At 42.6% G+C, this 18,239-nt stretch overlaps 1 protein-coding gene across 1 annotated transcript in view; it reads right to left on the reverse strand.

Moving 5' to 3' along the window:
- Nucleotides 1-18,239, reverse strand: part of GUCY2F (guanylate cyclase 2F, retinal) — a 45,845-nt gene that overhangs the window by 16,943 nt on the left and 10,663 nt on the right. Inside the window, exons 5-14 of the mRNA XM_065730321.1 lie at nt 17,907-18,003; nt 17,036-17,170; nt 15,970-16,050; nt 14,683-14,859; nt 13,581-13,737; nt 12,139-12,288; nt 10,081-10,229; nt 8,884-9,047; nt 8,430-8,622; nt 8,123-8,297 (exon numbers count right to left, since the gene is read on the reverse strand). Coding sequence (XP_065586393.1) covers nt 8,123-8,297; nt 8,430-8,622; nt 8,884-9,047; nt 10,081-10,229; nt 12,139-12,288; nt 13,581-13,737; nt 14,683-14,859; nt 15,970-16,050; nt 17,036-17,170; nt 17,907-18,003 — 1,478 coding nt within the window. The remainder of the gene's footprint in view (nt 1-8,122; nt 8,298-8,429; nt 8,623-8,883; nt 9,048-10,080; nt 10,230-12,138; nt 12,289-13,580; nt 13,738-14,682; nt 14,860-15,969; nt 16,051-17,035; nt 17,171-17,906; nt 18,004-18,239) is intronic.

Consider the following 18,239-nt stretch of genomic DNA (forward strand, 5'->3'; position numbering starts at 1 on the left):
CTCAATTCAAACCTTGGGGTGTACAGACAAGCAAATTTCATCTTCTCATCTGATATCCAAATCTTCTTGGGAATACAAGAGAAGGATTTTTAAGTATGTCTACCTTCATGGTGGAGGTAGTCAGCCTCACTGCAATCCCTGAAAAGGTGATGGAACAGTTTGTTCTGGATGCCATCTCCAGGCCGTTGGAAGGGCAGAAAGTTATCAGGAGTAGTCAGCCTGGGTTCACCAGGGGGAGGTCATGCTCGACCAACCTGGTGGCCTTCTGTGATTCTGATTACTGGCTGGGTGGATGGGGAGAGAGCAGTGGATATAGCCTACCCTGATTTCAGCAAGGCATTTGCCACTGTTCTCCCACAGCATACTTACAACAAAGCTGAGGAAGTGTGGAATAGATGAGTGGACGATGAGGTGGGCTGAGAACTGGCTGACTGGCAGAGCTCAGAGTGTTGTGATAGGTGGCACAGAGTCCAGTTGGAGATCTGTACCTAGTGGTGTTTCTCAGGGCTCGGTGCTGGGTCCAGTCGTGTTCAGCATCTTCATCAGTGATCTCAATGAGGGGATAGAGCTCACCTTCAGCAAGTTTGCTGATGATACAAAACTGGGAGGAATGGCAGACATGTCGGAAAGCTGTGCTACCATTCAGCGAGACCTGGACAGGCTGGAGAGATGGGCAGAGTGGAACAAGATGAAGTTTAACAAGGGCAAGCGTAGAGTCTTGTACCTAGGGAGGATTAACCGCATGCACCGGTACCGGCTGGGGGATGAGCTGCTGGACAGGAGCTCTGAGGAGAGGAACCTGGGTGTCCTGCTTGAAGACAACTTGACAATGGAGACAGCAGTATGCCCTGGTGGCCAAGAAGGCCAATGAGATCCTGGGTGTGCATTAAAAACAGCATGGCCAACAGGTCAAAGGAGGTGATCCTCCCCCTCTACTCTGCCCTGGTGAGGCCTCACCTGCAGTATTGTGTCCATTTCTGGGCATCCTGGTACAAAGAAGACAGGGATCTCCTGGGAAGAGTCCAGCAGATGGCTACAAAGATGATAAAGGGCATGGAACACCTCCCTTATGAGGAAAGACTGAGAGCCATGTGTCTGTTCAGCCTTGAAAAAAGAAGACTCGGGGGATCTGATCCGTGTCCTTAAGTATCTGAGGAATGGGAGGCAAAGAGACGAGGCTGAACTCTTCTCAGCAGTGTGTGGTGGTAGGACGAGGGGAAATGGCCCCAAACTAAAGCAGAGGAAGTTCTGTACAAATTTGTGTGGGAACTTCTTCACAGTAAGAGGGATGGAGCACTAGAACAGGCTGCACAGAGAGGTTGTGGAGAGGTTGTCTTCTCTGGAGACATCCAAGACCTGCCTGGATGCCTACCTGTGCAACCTGGTCTAGGGAGCTGCTTTGGCAGGGGGTTGGACTAGATGATCTCTGGAGGTCCCTTCCAACCCCTACAATTCTGTGAAAATGTAGGCATTTCTCTGAATTAGACAGAAGTATTTTATTGCTAAAAAACAATATCTTTTGTGTCCTAATTCAAATTGTGTCAAATTGGAGAAATTCAGAGTTCATTGAATTTCAAAGACTACTGAAATCTCATTTTAAAAAGTTATAGGTTCATAGGTTCACAGGTACATTAGGTTGGAAAGGACCTACAAGATCATCTAGTCCAACCATCCTCCTATCACCATCCCTACCCACTAAACTACTAAATCAAATCACTTAGCAGGGGATTATCTCTGACTTCCTTTTCCTCTGATAAAGCTGAAATTGAAATCCTGTGTCATAGAATCATAGAATAGAAATAAGCTATTGTTTGAATTGGAAGGGACCTTCAAAGACCATCTGGTCCAACTCCCTCGCAATGAACAATAACATGCACAGTTCCATCAGGTGCTCAAAGCCCTGTCCAGCCTTAATTTGAATGTCTCCACAGATGGGACATCCACCACATCTTTGGGCCACTTGTTCTAGTGCTTCACTACTTTTATGGTAAAAATCTTATTTCCTTATGTCCAGCCCAAATCTCCCCTCTTTTAGTTTGAAACATCTTCCCTTTGTCCTGTCACAAAAGACCCTGCTAAGGAGACTGTCCCCTTCTTTCTCACAGCCTCATTTTAGATACTGAAAGGCCCTTCTCAGGTTTCCCTGGAGTCTTCTCTTAGCCAGGCTGACCAGTCTTAGCTCTCTGGCACATGTCCCAGTGAAGCAGGACTGAGAATGAGCACTAGAAGTCAAGAGATGTTGGCAGCACACTGGACCACCCTGTGTCCCCTCCTTAGAAAGGAAGACATCATTAGCTTTCCTGTCTAGCCAAAAGCTGTTTATTTTTCCTCAGTCTCATCCTGAAGACAAGATCCACTCCCTTCCAGAGTAGCTCTCAAAGAGCTGGTGCCAAGTTCTCAGAGAGAGATGTGCATGTAGGATTCACATGAACATGCACACACACACACAGAGTTAAAATGTGAAGTGCGACAGCCAAGCAGCATGGATGTATGTCATCTGGGGCACTTGGATCAGCTAATGTTTGGACTGGTTTCTGAAGGATGAGATGCTAAATTTCAACACCCACATACTAAAATATCAAGGTTGCAAAATAAATACTAAAAAAAATAAAAACAGAAAAGAGAAAGTTAAAAAAAAGGTAAAAACATTAAAAACATGAATAGTCTCAGCAATCTAATTAGGTCTAGAACATTCTGCAGAGAGAAGACAGGCATCCTTGAATCCTTCCATTGAATACATTCATGACTCATTTTTATAAGGCTCTGACTGCCTTTTAAATTTCATTTTTTTTCTGGGTTAATATTTCACAAAGCTGAATCAAGGAAATATTTGTAATCTGTGATTCTGAAATATTTTGTCACAGAAGGTTACAAGAGTTGTCAACCTAGTACATGGTCAGCAATATTTAAAGATATGATGGATACGAATTTTTCATAATACACAATTTTTGAGGTTACAATGTTGTTTAAAAAGTAATTTGTAAGTCAGTTACTTGTCATAAATACACAGCAGCAAACAATGTGAGAAAGTAAGTAATTTTACTGTGATTTCTACCTTCTTAATCACACAACTGATTCTTCCTATAGTTTTCAGGTGCATGTTAAGGGAAATGAAACACCATCAAGGTACATGCATGCAAAAATTTTAATTTTCACCTTAACCTATATATGCATGTATGTAGGTATTGAATCACAATCTGAAATATACCACTTGATAAAGAACTGAAAGCTGTGGAGAGCTTTACAAGGATACTATTGCTATAGCCTCTGAAAAACTGTTTCTGCAGTCAAAGTAAGAGTATTTTGATACAGCATGTAGAAGATGAAAACTGAGAGTTAAGACGGATTTTTACTCCTGCTTGGTGAGATGTCACTAGCCCAAAAACTGAAAAATGAGAAGAAGAATGCTTCATACCAAAAACATTACAAGGACTTTTCTACATTATGTATGGATTGAAGCAAGATTTGAGGAATGCTGGAGATCAGGAGGACTTAGTTTACTGCTTTTATTGCCAACAGCATACTGTGCAATCTTGGAAAACTCACTGCCCTTCAGAGTCTCTTCTAACTTAATTCTCACTTTTATTGGTACTCTAGTTTGATTCAAGCTCTTCAGGAGAGCACCAGAAGATCTATCATGTTCACCAGATCTCCACTGACCACAGAGCAAAGGTAGACCCCCTCCTTAACACTCTTGGAAACACCTCCACATGGGTGTCTAAATTTAAGTTCCTAATCAGTCAATGCAATTCCTCGATCACTTTTACAGTGCTCACAAAGCTCTGCTCAAGTGCTCCAGCTCACAAGTGCTGTTTTCAAGTTTGGGCCCTTCATTGCAAGGAAGACATCGAGGCCCTGAGTGTGCCCAGAGAAGGGCAACAAAGATGTGAAGGTTCTGGAGCACAAATCCTACAGGGAATGACTGAAGGAACTGGGATGGTTTAGACTCAAGAAGAGGAGGCTCCCTTTCTCCTTGCCTCGTTGTGGAGAGGCAAAGATTGATCTCTTAACCTGGGTAACAGTGATAGGATGAGAGAGAAAAGCCTTAAGTTGCTTCAGGGGATGTTCAAGTTGGGTATGAGGAAAAAATTATTCTCTGAAAGAGTAGTCAGGCAGAACAGGGTGTCCTGGGAAGTGTTGGAGTCACCATCCCTGAAGGTGTACAAGAACATGGAGATGTGGTACCAAGGGACTTGATTTTTAATGGACAATATTGATTGGAGGTGAATGGTTGGACTAGAGGCATTTTCTAACCTTAATGATTCTTTGATTCTATGAAAGATTTTTAGGTCAAGAAAATATCTTTCTAGAGATTTGCCATCATATTGCAGAATGAGATTAATTCAAAACCAATGTTGCAATATTAGCATGACAAAACAATTTCTCCATGTTGAAAGCACCCAAGAGTTAGTTCATTTGCTGTCTTCATTGCCTGTGTGTGTGTTCCCGCATGTCTAGACTGCCTCAGCAAACGGTTAACAAAAACATCCAGAGATAAATCTCTGAGAGTAACAACTTTAAAGGAAACTGGAGACCCTGTGATGAGAACGCTTTGGCCTGGTTGTTTGATTACACAGGTTCTCCAATTTGTTTTGAAATGGCACTTTGCCAGGGTTTGGAGGGTCAGTTAATAAGTCATGCTGGCTGAGCCTCTGCAGCAACTGTTGGTGGTGCCCTGGAGGTTAACAAGCTCAATGGAAATGAAGGACTGCCTGCCAGAGAGCCTGACCAATAAACAGACCTCCTTAAGCCTCCAAGGAGATGCTTGTCTTCTCACTCACCCTGGCCATCCAGCCCCAATCCAGACACAGACAGAATGGAAACAGCTGATTCAGCTAAGTTCTTTTGGACAGGCAGTTGAGTTGAAAAAGAAGAGCCAAGAAGCCAGAGTGCATTTAAAGCAGGGGAGGAACTCAGACCAAACACTGGTCTTTTTGTCCTCCTTGTCTTACCCACGCATGGTCGCATGCATGGTCCATCAGATGTTCCCAGAACTGTAGCTCTCCACTGTGGTCAGAGTAGACAAAGCAGCCAGGAGGGACATGGACAACCCCACCATAAAGGTATTTCCTTCTTTTTCAGAGGTGGAATCATTTACTCCTCTTGGCACTTGTTTCCAGAAAGCAGTTGATCAACAAAACTGGTGCTCACACCCCTTCTCTGTCCTTTCCACGATGGTGTGATAGCCCTCTTCTCCTCAAGTGTTTACTCAGTGCCTTCCTGCTTCATGATGTGATTCCCTCTTCATGTTTTTTTTTCCTCAGGAGAAATGGGAGCTAGGGTTATTCAAACTCTGCTCTCAGCTTAGTGATTCAGAGAGCTGATTCCTTTGAAGCACAAATTTCTTGCTGTTCCCATGATACTTTGACATTGCCAGATTATCACAGAATCATAGAATGCCTTAGGTTGGAAGAGACTTTCAAGATTATCCAATTCCAACCCCATGGAGTGGGCTAGTTGCCACCCACCAGGTCAAATTGTCCCATCCAGCCTGGCCTTGAACACCTCCAAGGTTGTGAATTCACAGTTTCTCTGGGCAGCCTGTGCCAGTGCCTCATTACCCTCTGAGTAAAAAATTTCATCATAACATCTAACCTAAATCTCCTCTCTTTTTGTTTAAAGCCATTCCCCCTTGTCCTATCACTATTAGATTATGTAAAACGTAGGTCTCCCTCCTGTTTATAAGCTCCCTTCAAGTACTAGAAGGCTGCAATGAGGTCTCCCCTGAAGCCTTCTCTTCTCCAACCTAAACAAGACCAACTCCCTCAACCTTTCTTCATAAAAGAGGTGCTCCAAACCCTCTGAGCATCTTTGTGGCCCTCTTCTGGGCCTGCTCCAACAAATCTGTGCCTTTCTTGGATCAACTACACTACTCAGCTTAACATCATCAAATAAACTTGCTGAGTGTGCACTTGATCCCATTGTCTATGTCACTGATAAAGATGTTGAAGAGCACCTGTCCTGGCATGGACTCTTGGATAACACCATTTGTCACTGGCCTTAGAGCCACTGGACATAGAGCTATTGACCACAATTCTCTTTCTGGCTGTAACCATCCAACTAATTCTTTACTGACTGAACAATTCAGCCTTCAAATCCATACCTCTGCAATTTAGAGATAAAAATGTGGTACAAAATGTCAAAGGACTTGCACAAGTCCAGTTAGATGACATCTCAGTTAACCTTCCTTGGTGTACCAGTGTTGTCACTCCATCATAGAAGGCTACCAGATTGGTCAGGCATAACCTGCCCTTGGTGAAGCTGTGCTGGCTGTCTTGGGTCACCTACTCATCCTCTGTGCCATAACATGTCTTCCAGGAGGATCTGTTCCATGATCTCCCCAGGCACAGAGGTGAGCCTCACCAGCTTGTAGTTCCCTGAGTCTTTCTTTCTCCCTTTCTTACAAGTGGAAGTGATGTTTCCCTTTTTCCAGTCACCACGGATTTCACCTGAAAGCCACAACTTTTCAAGTGTGATGGAGAGTGACTTGGCAACTACATTAAATTTCTTCAGGACCCTGGGATACATGCTGTCCAGCCCCATAGACTTGTACATACTCAGATTCACGAGGCAGTCTCTGACTTGCTCCACCTTTACAATGGGGGAGGACTCTATTCCCCTGACTCCCCCACCTTGAGGTTCAGGTCTCTGCAAAATAAGATCTAGCTTCTGCTTTAAAAAAGAAAACACTCAAATGCTCTTACCCTCTTCTCACACCCTACACAACTGCTCATAGCAGCACTTATTTCCAGATACTCAGAGTTCAGAAAAAGAAGGAAAAAAACACAAGTAACACTCCTCCCTCCCAGTCACCTAGGGATAGATTTTTGGCTGGATGCATGGAAGGCGTGCTGCAGAACTGTGGCCAACAGGCAGCAGCAGATGTTGCATGCTGTATTCCTTGCTTCTTGTGTTGAAAATGTAATGCTGCTGCTCCAGAGACTCTTGCTCTGTGTCACAGAATCATCTGATTCCAACCATACTATAAAACCCACAGTATAAAACCCACATTGTGTCTGCAATCAGTCCTTAACACTTTAGACTCCTGTAAAAAGCCAGCTGAGAAGCCTGAATTGTAATGAAAACAGTGGGGACAATGAGTTTTGAGAGACAACTACAAGAGATGAAAGTACATGGTCTAGGAGGTATGAGGTATTTATTTTAGCTGTGCTCAAGTCGCAGCTCTGTTCTTAGGGTATTCTGTGGGAGATACTTCCTTTGTTTCCCTATGTGTACCTGTTGAATGTTCATGGTGCCAGAGCTGTACTTGCACCAGTACTTGAGAGGAAGATGCACAAAGTCCAATAATGAACAACTGGAAAAAAGGTATGGAAAAAAATGGATGACCATATTATAACATTCTGAAGGTTCATATTTCTTCTAAAAATACTGAACAGAGATGTATTTTCTTACTGAACAGCCTATGTCTTTTCCTCCATTTAAAATGCCATTCGTACTTTCAGGTAAATGTTGACTGCAATCTTGCTGGTTTTGTTGGCATTTCTGTTTTTGTTTTTAGAGAAGTTAAACTCCAAATCAACTCTCCCTTTCTTTTTAAACAAGCTTCTTTTTTTTGTTCATTGAATAGATTATGACTTCTGCGTTAGAGAACATTTACTTCATAGCATAACTTCTTTTTAATATCTGTATCATGTTCTTTCAGTTACATCCTATCTATAATAAGCGTCCCCAGTCTTTTCTTTCACTTTGTATGGTGGTGATGGTTGGACACGGTGATCTGAGAGATTTGCTCCAACCTTAATGATTCTGTTTCTGTATAATTATTTTTCTATTTATTTTTCCACTTCAGAACAGTTACAAAGACTTGAATGTCTCCATATCACACTGGAAAAAAACCTGAAGGACATCAAAAGTCCACACTTTTCAGTGCAGCCTCTGGGACTAACATTTCTGACGTAGCTCCTGACAGTGACAGAATACAAAATTTTTCCCCTTAGTGACACCAAGCCATTCTTCTGCTTTGGATTTGCACTTCCATTTTAATGACCTTATTGCTGTGAAAGATTGTTAAGCTAAGGTTTCTTGCTTTGGGGTGAGCAGGGAGGAGTCATTCAATGCTGGAAACAAAATTGCAGGAGATCTTTGATGTTTAGGTACCTACCTGTGTGAAGGCCAATTCGTATCCTGAGGGGGATGTCTGGCATGTGTCTCATCTTGAACGTTCCCACTGAGCTGAGGATGTCCAGGGACATGTTAGCTATCTCAGCTGCATGCTTGTTTCCGTTCCGTTTCGGAAGCCCTGAGGCAACCATGTAGGCATCTCCAATGGTCTCTACCTAACAAATACCACAGCATCAAAAAAAAAAAGAAACCAAATGAATAGAAGATGGGAAAGAGCAGCAGAATCAAATCATAGAAGGATTTCACACAGGGATGGTTTGGCCCTCACGCCTGGGTACTCTGCTCACCTTGTAAACATCATGATTTCCAATAACAGCATCAAACAGAGTGTAAAGGTCATTCAGGAGATCAACTACTTCAATGGGCTCACTGAGGGCTGAAATGGTTGTGAAACCCACAATGTCACTGAAGTAGATGGTGACTTGGTCAAAATACTCAGGCTCCACAGTGCCACCAGTCTTGAGGGCTTCTGCTACTGATCTGAAATGGTAACACAAGGAAGGGTGACAGAGCAAATGCTTGCTGTGACATACCCAAGAGCTCAGACACTCTTGCTTTGGCATAACTAAAAGACCTTCTAGTCAACAGGAGGACTTACATTGCTGTAACAAGCTTTGTTTGAAAGATGCTTGTCAAAACTGGAGAACTACCCTGCAAATGTACTCAATTTGGGATAATCATTTTGTCCAGTCTAGCTTTACAACACCAAGAGTTTTTGCCATCTGAAGTACTAGTACTTACGGAGGAAGCATCTGTGATAAAAGTTTCTCTGTCTTCTGTTTTTCAATCTCTAGCTCTTCTGTCCGCTCCCTGATTAAATCTTCCAAGTTGCTTGAATACTGTTCAAGCATTCTGAGCATTGAGTCAATTATATTGGTCTTTTTGCCTTTGTTGATGGTCTTGAACTGGAAAACCGAAATGGAGAGTTACTTTTCTACCTCATTACAACACTGTAGTACTCTAAGCCTAGAGAAGAACAAAAGCAAGCATTTTAAATAAAGCCATAGTTCTAAAGACTGGCCTCATCAATGACAAAACTTCAGCATAAAGAGGCTTACTTGTCTTAAATTGCCTTTATACCCAGGCATGTATGTGCACTGTTCAAGAAGCGTTTAGATGAGGTGCTAAAGGATTTAATTTAGTAGTTGGGTTGAGATAGTGATAGGAGGATGGTTGGACTAGATGATCTTATAGGTCCTTTCCAACCTTATGAACTTATGAACTGTTATGCCTCACTATACTAAGCTGTGATTGCTCCTCTTGATTTGAAAATGAGCCTTGGGACATTATGGAGCATCTGTGGTTTCAGATATTTCATTAGGATCAAGAATGGAGTGACATCAATGTGAAATTAATCACAGCTTCGTAGAATTGGGAGGTGCAAATTGTGGCTATTGGATTATCTAGTTTGATCTTTAAAGAACACAAGAACAGCAATACTGGATCAGACAAAAAGCTCATTTTGCCAGTGGCCAGTAACAGATGTCCAGAAAAGATGTTCAAACAGGGCTCATGTAGAGTCATACTTTCCCAGAATTTGTTCCCACAATCCAACAGTTTTCAATTCAGGGATGTCTGATGCCAAATACTGATCAAACAAAATATAGATCTGAAAGCTACATTGCAATTCACAGCTTTTTTTGAACCCTGTGAGACCATCAGGACAGACATACCACAAGCGTGAAGACACCATGCCCATGTCTTTCCTGTGCTACACCCCATGTCATAGTTCCACTGAAGTCCAAGTTCAGAATAAGGTGTAAGAAATGGCACAGTCTATGAAAACAAGCATCTGGTCACCACAATCCATAAAATAACCCAACAGCAAAGGCTGTAGGGCTCTTGCAGTCATTTCCTGAAGGCTTGCTTACAAAAAAACAAAAACACTTTCCTGCTAAATATGAACACAGGATTGCACCTTGTACCCTGTATACTGACCTTATGAAATACCTCTTCAAAGGTGGGACGTCGTTCAGGGGCTTCAACCCAGCATTGCTTCATTACCTGGATGCACACCAGGGGGGCCATTTCAGGTGCTATGTTTGGGCGGCACAGAGGAGGTGGTCTCTTTACCTTCTTTATAATTTCTGTGATAAAGAATCCAAAGCACAATTTGAGATGGGGGCACTCGGTGAGGGTGAAAGACATGAGCTTTTTCATCTGTTTCTTGCTCATTCCTTCATCGATGCTATTATTCTTCATGCTTCCGTGGCTGTGTCAAACGAGCCTGGGGATTTCTGCTTTCCCCTGTCAGGAGTCTCTTGGAGGATTTACAAGACAAGAAATTCAATTGCCTTCTTGCCCCTGGAGAGCCAGGTTACAAGCAATGAAGTGGCTGGATGAGGGAAGCTTGTGTGACAGATGGGTATGTGTGAGTCTACAGGCTTATATTTAATGAAATTGCCTCTGACTCCTTTCCATTGGGATTTGTGGTCCTCTAAGAAAGCAGAGGGTTACAGCCAGACCTAGACAGGAAGGATACCAGCCATTGACACTTCATATTTATCTGGGAACTAGTATGTAGGAGGTTTTCAGAGAGGCACTGGGGTTTTGTTATTGCTTTTTAGCCTGACTCTCTGCTATTTAGACTGAGAGTTACCTTCAGGGAGCTAACCGTGCCTTGGAAAAAGAGAAAGGCAGAATTCTATCTTCTTGCTTAAAATACAGCAACTGTGATTGCTTCTGAAGGGTTCATTTTGTTAAATGCTGAGCAGTTATCTGAAATGAAAACCACCCTCTTTCTGGCAGGGACACTGCATTTCCACAGCTGTTACTGTGAGCACCCTAAGCTTTTCAGTGTTGACAGTTCACTTTAAAGCTCTTTAGCCCATCCCAGCAGTCTCCACCAAATGAGCTAAACAAAACACTTGGCCCTAATATTTCCAGGAGCAGCCAACAGGAAATGCCTTCCTCAGGCAGTTTTAAAGTTCACACCATGAGTGAAAGCTCCGTGAAGATTAGAAAGAAATGAGAAGAAATTCATCATTTTATCAAGTCAGGAAACCGGAGTGTACTCTAGCATCTGCTGGAGGCTGCCCAGTGGGGCTAGGTGGGACAGCACCTGCAAATTACATCATACATCACATCAAAGTCCCATTATGAACTACAGAGCAGGTTGTACCACAGTTACCATTGTCATTGTGTTGTTGCAGCAGCCTGGGCAGCTGCCATTTTCCTGTGCACTGAATAGGCCGATACTGATGGCTGTACCCCACCTGATGGCTGTCCAACCTAAAATGGGTTTACAATGGGCATTCATTGAAATCAGCTCTTTTTTGACTGCACTCACCCCCTCCCTCTCCAAGTCTGAGCTGAAATTGAGTGTATTTGCTCTTCCCATGCACTCTCAACAAGATTTGACCTAATGAGAGCTGCACCATGAGCAATTCCTAACAAATTCACCTATGTGCCATTTCTGATGCAAGCAGACTTCAACATAAATCACCAGAGTCATGATGCATCACTTTGATCTCTGATGAGGAGAGAGAACCTCTTTAAATGGGGAAACAAGTAAACATTGGATGGGTAGGTAAAAAAAAAAACAACAAAAAAACAAGTAGGAAAAATCCAAACAGCTCAGAAACCTCACTCTTCTTATGACAGACAGAAAAGGAACGATGGATGGGAAGAGAAGGAATTTCCAAGCTGTGAAAAATTCTGCTGACAGATTTCACCGCACACCATGATGAAAAGACACAAGTGTGAAAGGGCATTGGAAGTGCTACAGCAAAACTGAACAGCTTTGAAGCATCTGGGGAGGTGACCCACTGTCCCAACACCTCTGATAGGAGTGATTAGTCACACAAAGAGTCTGAGGTCAGAAGTATGTATTTTGATGTTTCATGTTTTGATAGAAATAGCCTTTTTTTTTATCACAAGAATGGTCATGAGTTCGAGACGTCATTTCCACAGCAACATTTGATCCAAGGGGCTTGACCAGAGCTGTTGTGAGTGTCCTGTGTTAAGCTTTAAAAACAAACAGAAATCATTGCTTACCTTCAGCTGAGAGGTCTGAGGTGCAGTATGGTGGGCCCCGAACAACAACTTCTTGTAGGATAATTGCAAAGCTGTAAATGTCTCCTTTGAACGTGCCTTTTCTGCGCATGTCTGGGTCCCTCAGTAACTCGGGGGCCGTCCAAAGCAATTCTAAACAAATCAAGAGCAGATTCTTTACACTTGGGCACATACTGTTAATTTCAGTGATACTCTCAGTGCTGAACTGCATCCTTCATTTCATTCGTTTGATGAGAGGATGGAGCACACACCACTGTTTACTAGATCAGGTCTTTTATTTCTTGCAACGTGCTGAAAATACTAAACTTACATACAGTCAATCAATGTGAATTTTCCAAATTTCACTCTGCCTCTTAAATTTTTTTTTGCTATACCAACAATTTACATTCTATAGCACCAGTCTTGAACTTCTGTGTAAGAAGTCATCTCACCAGTGTCAAGTTTTAACTCCTGCATAAAAGGCATCACTCAGGCAAAATGTTGGTGCTAAAGCTTGGATGTTTAGGTGTTGCTCTTTAATAAAATAAGTGTTAAATAATTATTTTATGTAATTCTTCTCAGATGAAAACAGTCTCCATAACAGAAGGATGAAGTATGATCAATCTTTATAATACTGTAGTGTGAAAAACACAGTTAAAACATAGCCAGCCTCATCAGGAGATGAATCTTCTTCAATCTGGGATATTGTTAACCTGGCAACTGTGGGTAATGGGAACAAAGAACATTTCAGGTACTGCTATGTTTTTAACATCTCTAAGGGAGGAGAAGTCTTCTTACAATGGCTGTAGCTGAGACATTAGAAATGTGGGAAACAAATCCAGTGATAGAGGGATTGAAGCACTACGTGCAACCTGAAACCAGCTTACAGGGCAATCACATGATTCCCAAGGCAACAGATGCCAATTTCTTCTCATGTGGAAGGAAATTCTGTCAAAATCTCCAAACCTGATCCAGTGAGATGCAATCCCAAAGTGGAGGGAATGTCATGTGGCCTTTGGCAACTGGCATATGGAAGACTTAATTCAAAGAGTCTGGTATCCCCTATGTTTCAAATGGGAAAAGAAAAGCTCTTTGCATATGGCTTAACTTAAAACTTCAAAGATATGATTGGAGCCAAGAACATGAAGCCAATTCCACCTGTCACAGCAGTTCAGAATTGTTTCATATTTGAGACACACTTAAATCCTTCCCCAACTACAACAGGCTTAAGCTCCATCACTGCTTACAATAAAATCTAGCTATTAGTTTTTTAAGAAGTCTGAAAAAGTTTACATATCCTTCCCTACTACAACGCACTGCATACAGGTGCCTGGATGTTGTGAGAATGAGCACAACAACCCTCTTGTGACCACTGGCTCACAATTGCACTAGGACAAACATCTGTGGACAAATATTTCCCAAAAATCATCCCTCGTGCCACCTACCTTCTGGGGGTGGCTGAACATAAGGACATTTCTGGGCTTCTAAGAGCTCATTATAACCATAGTCAGTGATCTTCAGCACGAACCGTCCATCAACAACACAGTTACGAGACTTCAGACGTCCATGGGCAAAATCTCGGTGGTGCAGATACCTAATTCCCTGTGAAATACAGAAAAGATTGAGGCTGTTTGTTGAGACTGTATTATCAATTAGGATTCAGAGACACTGAGTCAACCAGTCACCTTGGAGGGCATCAAATACAACACTGGCTTTATGCTAAGTGCAGAAGTCAGTTCAGATACCACACTCTGGAATAATCCAAACTACACAACCAGTGTTGATCAGCCCAAGAAACAATGGAAATGATCATAAATGAATTAGAAAAAAGAATTTGAGTTAGCTGTAATACTGGAAAGGACTAGCAAATTTAGGAGTTAGGTGCGTCCTTATTCACAGCCTTAGGACTACTGTGCCCAGAAACTGTACTCTTGGGTGAAATTAAGAAAGTAGACACAGGTGGTACCCAGCCATGAAAAGAAGGAACAGAGGGAGTGAGAGCTGGATGCAGTGACCCAGGTTCCTTGAGAAGGAAGATCACAGGGTTCATGAATGGTTCTGGAAGTAAAACCTCTGCAAACCACTTTCCCCTGTCTCCTAGCTCACATTAATGGGATGTAAACACAGGGATGTGTCTGGAAGAGAGTGAGCACTCCTGCAAAGTGACCGTGTATGTAGCCATCTTACGAAGGGAGATTTCTACAGCATGTCCTGGAAGCATTTCGGATTTAGGACAAGAAAGGGGCTTCAGAAAGGAGGATTATGTCAACAAATACATTGTTTTAGGTGGCCAGTTCCAGCTCAATGGGTAGTTTTAACCTCTCATCCTGGTGGGTGGATGTAATTCTATTAAACTAAACTGTGCTTCTCAAAGGTAACAAAGAACAAGAATTTTCCATTAAAGGACAGTGTATACCAATATAACTGCATTCACATTGGTTTTCCCTGCATTACATTAGCCTGAGAATCCCACAGTCCAGGGTGAAATAGCTATGTTAATATAGAAATCATATGCAGGTCAGGCCTCAGCAGGAGCAATGAATTTACTTTAATTAGATCCATCAGGAGGGAGGATTTGAACATCCAATCCAGTTTCATATCTTCATTTCTCAGCAAGTCTTCCAGGCTTCCTCGGGAACAGTACTCTGTCACGACAGCAAAGATGCCACAGTCAGAGAAAAAGCCCAGGAACAGATTCACATTTTCATGGCGTAGATCTTTCATCTGAAATGAGACAGTGAATCACAGGAGGCCGTGCCAGTCAGACATCTGCTTAGCATTATCACAGGTTCTATGTTTCCAAACAACCTTTCACACCATGATCATAGAATCATAAAATCATTAAGGTTGGAAAAGACCCCTAAGATCACCAAGTCCAATCCCAACCTATCCCCATCATGCCCACTGACCATGACCCTCAGTGCCATGGTTCTTGAACACCTCCAGGAGAGGTGACTCCACCACCTGCACTTCACCACACTTCCATAGGAGAAATTTTTCCCAATATCCAAGCTGAACCTCCCCTGGCACTACCATTTTCCAATTTGTTTTGGAAAATGTTGTCTCAATTTAACCAGTAAGACAAAGAAAGCAAAAGTAAACTGAACAGTAATTTTTTTTTTTTCTTTAGACAACCTGGATTGGATCTTTCACCAGGGAAGAATGACTTAGCTGGGGTAAATTGAGTTCAACATAAGAGGACACACTTCAGCCCAGGTTTGATCTGGAAAGCAAAACCATGGCTGGAGTACACAAAGTCATCCATCAATGGTGAATTTGCTATATTTCTGTTCATAATAATGCCACTCTTGTAGTAACAGTAGTTGTCAACAGCTAATGGCCTTGAATATGGAAAATAAATATGCTTGTTAGTTAGTAAGTCACAAGACTGAACTTCTAAAGGGAATCTTAGCTGGAAATACATAGCAAATCCCACTGTATTGGTGCCACACTGTTAGGCAGTCAACAAATAACACATAAAAATAGCTACCAATGTATTGTCCTGTCCTGATACAGAACGGAATGCTTTCCTCCAAACCACTCTGCCTTTACAGATAACTTAGAGGACTTTCTGTACACTTAGTGTTGCACCAGCTCTGAAGTATCAAGTACAGGATGGGGTTTGGTCACTGCCACTCACTGGTCATGGTCATGTTTGTCAGATGCAATTGTATGTGGTTCATTCCAACAGATTTAACCAAGAGAGAATGGACAGCTACGCAGTATGATTCAATAGATATAAAAAGGGAGATGAAGAGAACAAAATCTCCCTGCCATTGCAAAGCCTTCCCAGACAACCTTCCCTCCACGTGCCCAGGCAGTCCCTGTTCTTACCTTCCTCAGGATACTGGTGGTGCTTTGCCGCAGGTGGTGAATTGCTCCCGTCTCAAATTTTTTCAGCCATACCCAATCTCCCTGCCCACAAAAGAGATGGGTGAATGACAGAGCAAGTCTCTGAGCGACAGTTAACACTGGGACCTAGGTCTTAATTCCAAATCTTGACTTTGAAAGGGGTTGGGCCTTTTCATTATCCTCAGTGGTAGATTCTTTTTCTGGAAAGAGTGAGAATTCATGGGAAACCCTCCAAAACTGAGGTGAGATGGTTCCTTTACCTTGGTCAGAACTTCACAGCTGGAAGGTGCATTAATATTTGATAAGCATTTATACATTGGTTACAGGGGAAAGTAACTCCTTCCAGAATCCCTGTCAATTTACTTTGTCTCCTTTCAGAAAAAGAAGTCACGTAATTTTTCAAAAAGCTTTGGGATTTTTTTTTTAAACAATTTTTATTAGGATTTGTTTTTTTTTCTCAGCCATTGCTTTCACTTAAACTCCATATAATCCCAGTGGCCCAAAAGACAAGGTGATAGCCTTCATTCTGTGTACTGTACCTGGATTATGCCTTCTAAGAAAGGTCCTTATTAGAGATGGCCTCACCTAAAGGCTCTGCCTTCTAAGAAGGCTTCTTCACAGTGCTTTTAGGTGATGACATCTCAATAGGGACCAGACTTAGCAATGCTGTGACAGAGATGCTGCCTGTTGAATATCTCCACCACACATAACTACAAGTGTCAGTGTGAGGCTTGGGGTACGGTCACCCCCAACACTTGTAGCTCCATGCTTGGGAGAAGCTTATCATAGAATCATTTGAGCTGGAAGGGCCTTTAAAAGCCATCTGGTCTAACTTCTTTGCTGTGAACAGGGACACCTACAGCTCAGCCAGATATTTAGAGCCCCATCCAGCCTGACCTTGAATATCTCCAGAGATGAAGACATTTCACCCTCTTGGGCCATCAGCAGCATCCATACCCTGGGATCTACAGTGCTGTAGCCCAAGACTTTCCTGACTTAAGCTGCCCAGTAAACCAAAGCAGTGGGTTGTTACAGTGTCCATACCTACCTCATACAAAGCCACGTTGGAGGTTTCGTGGGTGGCAGCTGTGCTTTTCAAGGAACCAGAGTGGATCGTGGATTTCTGACTTCTGGTTTCAGCTGCTACACTGTTTGCATCAGTCAGACTGTCCAAAGTTAGTCTCTGGATGCAAGGAAAGCAGATGTAAGACAGTTAACACCTTAAAGGTAAATCTCACTCCAGCTCTGCCCAGGACATTCATGTCACCATGCTAGTATGGCTTCCTGCACTCCCAAACTCTCCATATCTTCTCTGAAATACTCGTAAGTAGTAACTGGAAACACTACAGCCATGCTTTAGGTGATGGAAGAGAGAAGGGAGGTTTCAGTCTGAGCAAGGCGCTGGGTAATTTCTCCTTTGGCACAGATAAGAGGTCTGTATCTGTGCCAACAACCTAAGCAGTGAGATGGCCTCACAGCAGTCCAAATGGTTGGCATGGCTCTGGCCTGAGCCAAATAACACTCCCCCAAACTATACTCAGAGCTGGAAAGGAGCCAGCCAACACAAGCCAGGAGCCATTCCCAGTAAATAGTTTGGTTGCAAACATTTTGCTTTAGGTAGTAAGGTAGTTTATCTGTGTGAGCATAAGCAATGCTATACTTTCCAACCTTAGGAACCAATAAGCCCTAGCTATTAGAATAAACATAACCAAGGGTACTATTTTACCTTATAACAGCTCTGATTTATTTATTTTTTCTTCTTTTTGGACGCCTAGCCTGAGATTCAAAATCACTCAGCAATTGGGAAGTGTTTGACATGAAGTGAGAAATGAAGCATAGAGAAGTGGATATGAAAGTACTATAAGCCAACCTATCTTTGAGTATCCTCCCAGATCAATTGCATGTGTGGACAGACTTACCTTTTTATGCAGCTCTGGGTTAATGAAGACGAGGTCATCCAGTGTCAGTATTATCTTGTTAGGTCCCTTGAATAACTGGCTGTTCAGGATGCTATGCCTGGGAGATTTGGAAAGCCACAGATACGACTTTAAGCTAGGTGAGTAATTTGCAATACTGAATCATAGAATCATAGAAAGAACCTTAAAGAACATCTAGCCCCAATCCCTCTTCCATGAATGGAGTTTCTTGCTGCTAAATCAGGCTGCCCAGGGCCCCATCCAACCTGGTCTTTAATTCTTCCAGGGATATCTGGCTTCACTGTAGTATTGGGAAAGTGCATCATGGTGGCACAG

Source organism: Cyrtonyx montezumae, unplaced genomic scaffold (assembly GCF_038088225.1).
Source record: "Cyrtonyx montezumae isolate F1298 unplaced genomic scaffold, pur_monq_1.0 scaffold_12, whole genome shotgun sequence".
In the NCBI taxonomy this organism is placed as follows: Eukaryota; Metazoa; Chordata; class Aves; order Galliformes; family Odontophoridae; genus Cyrtonyx; species Cyrtonyx montezumae.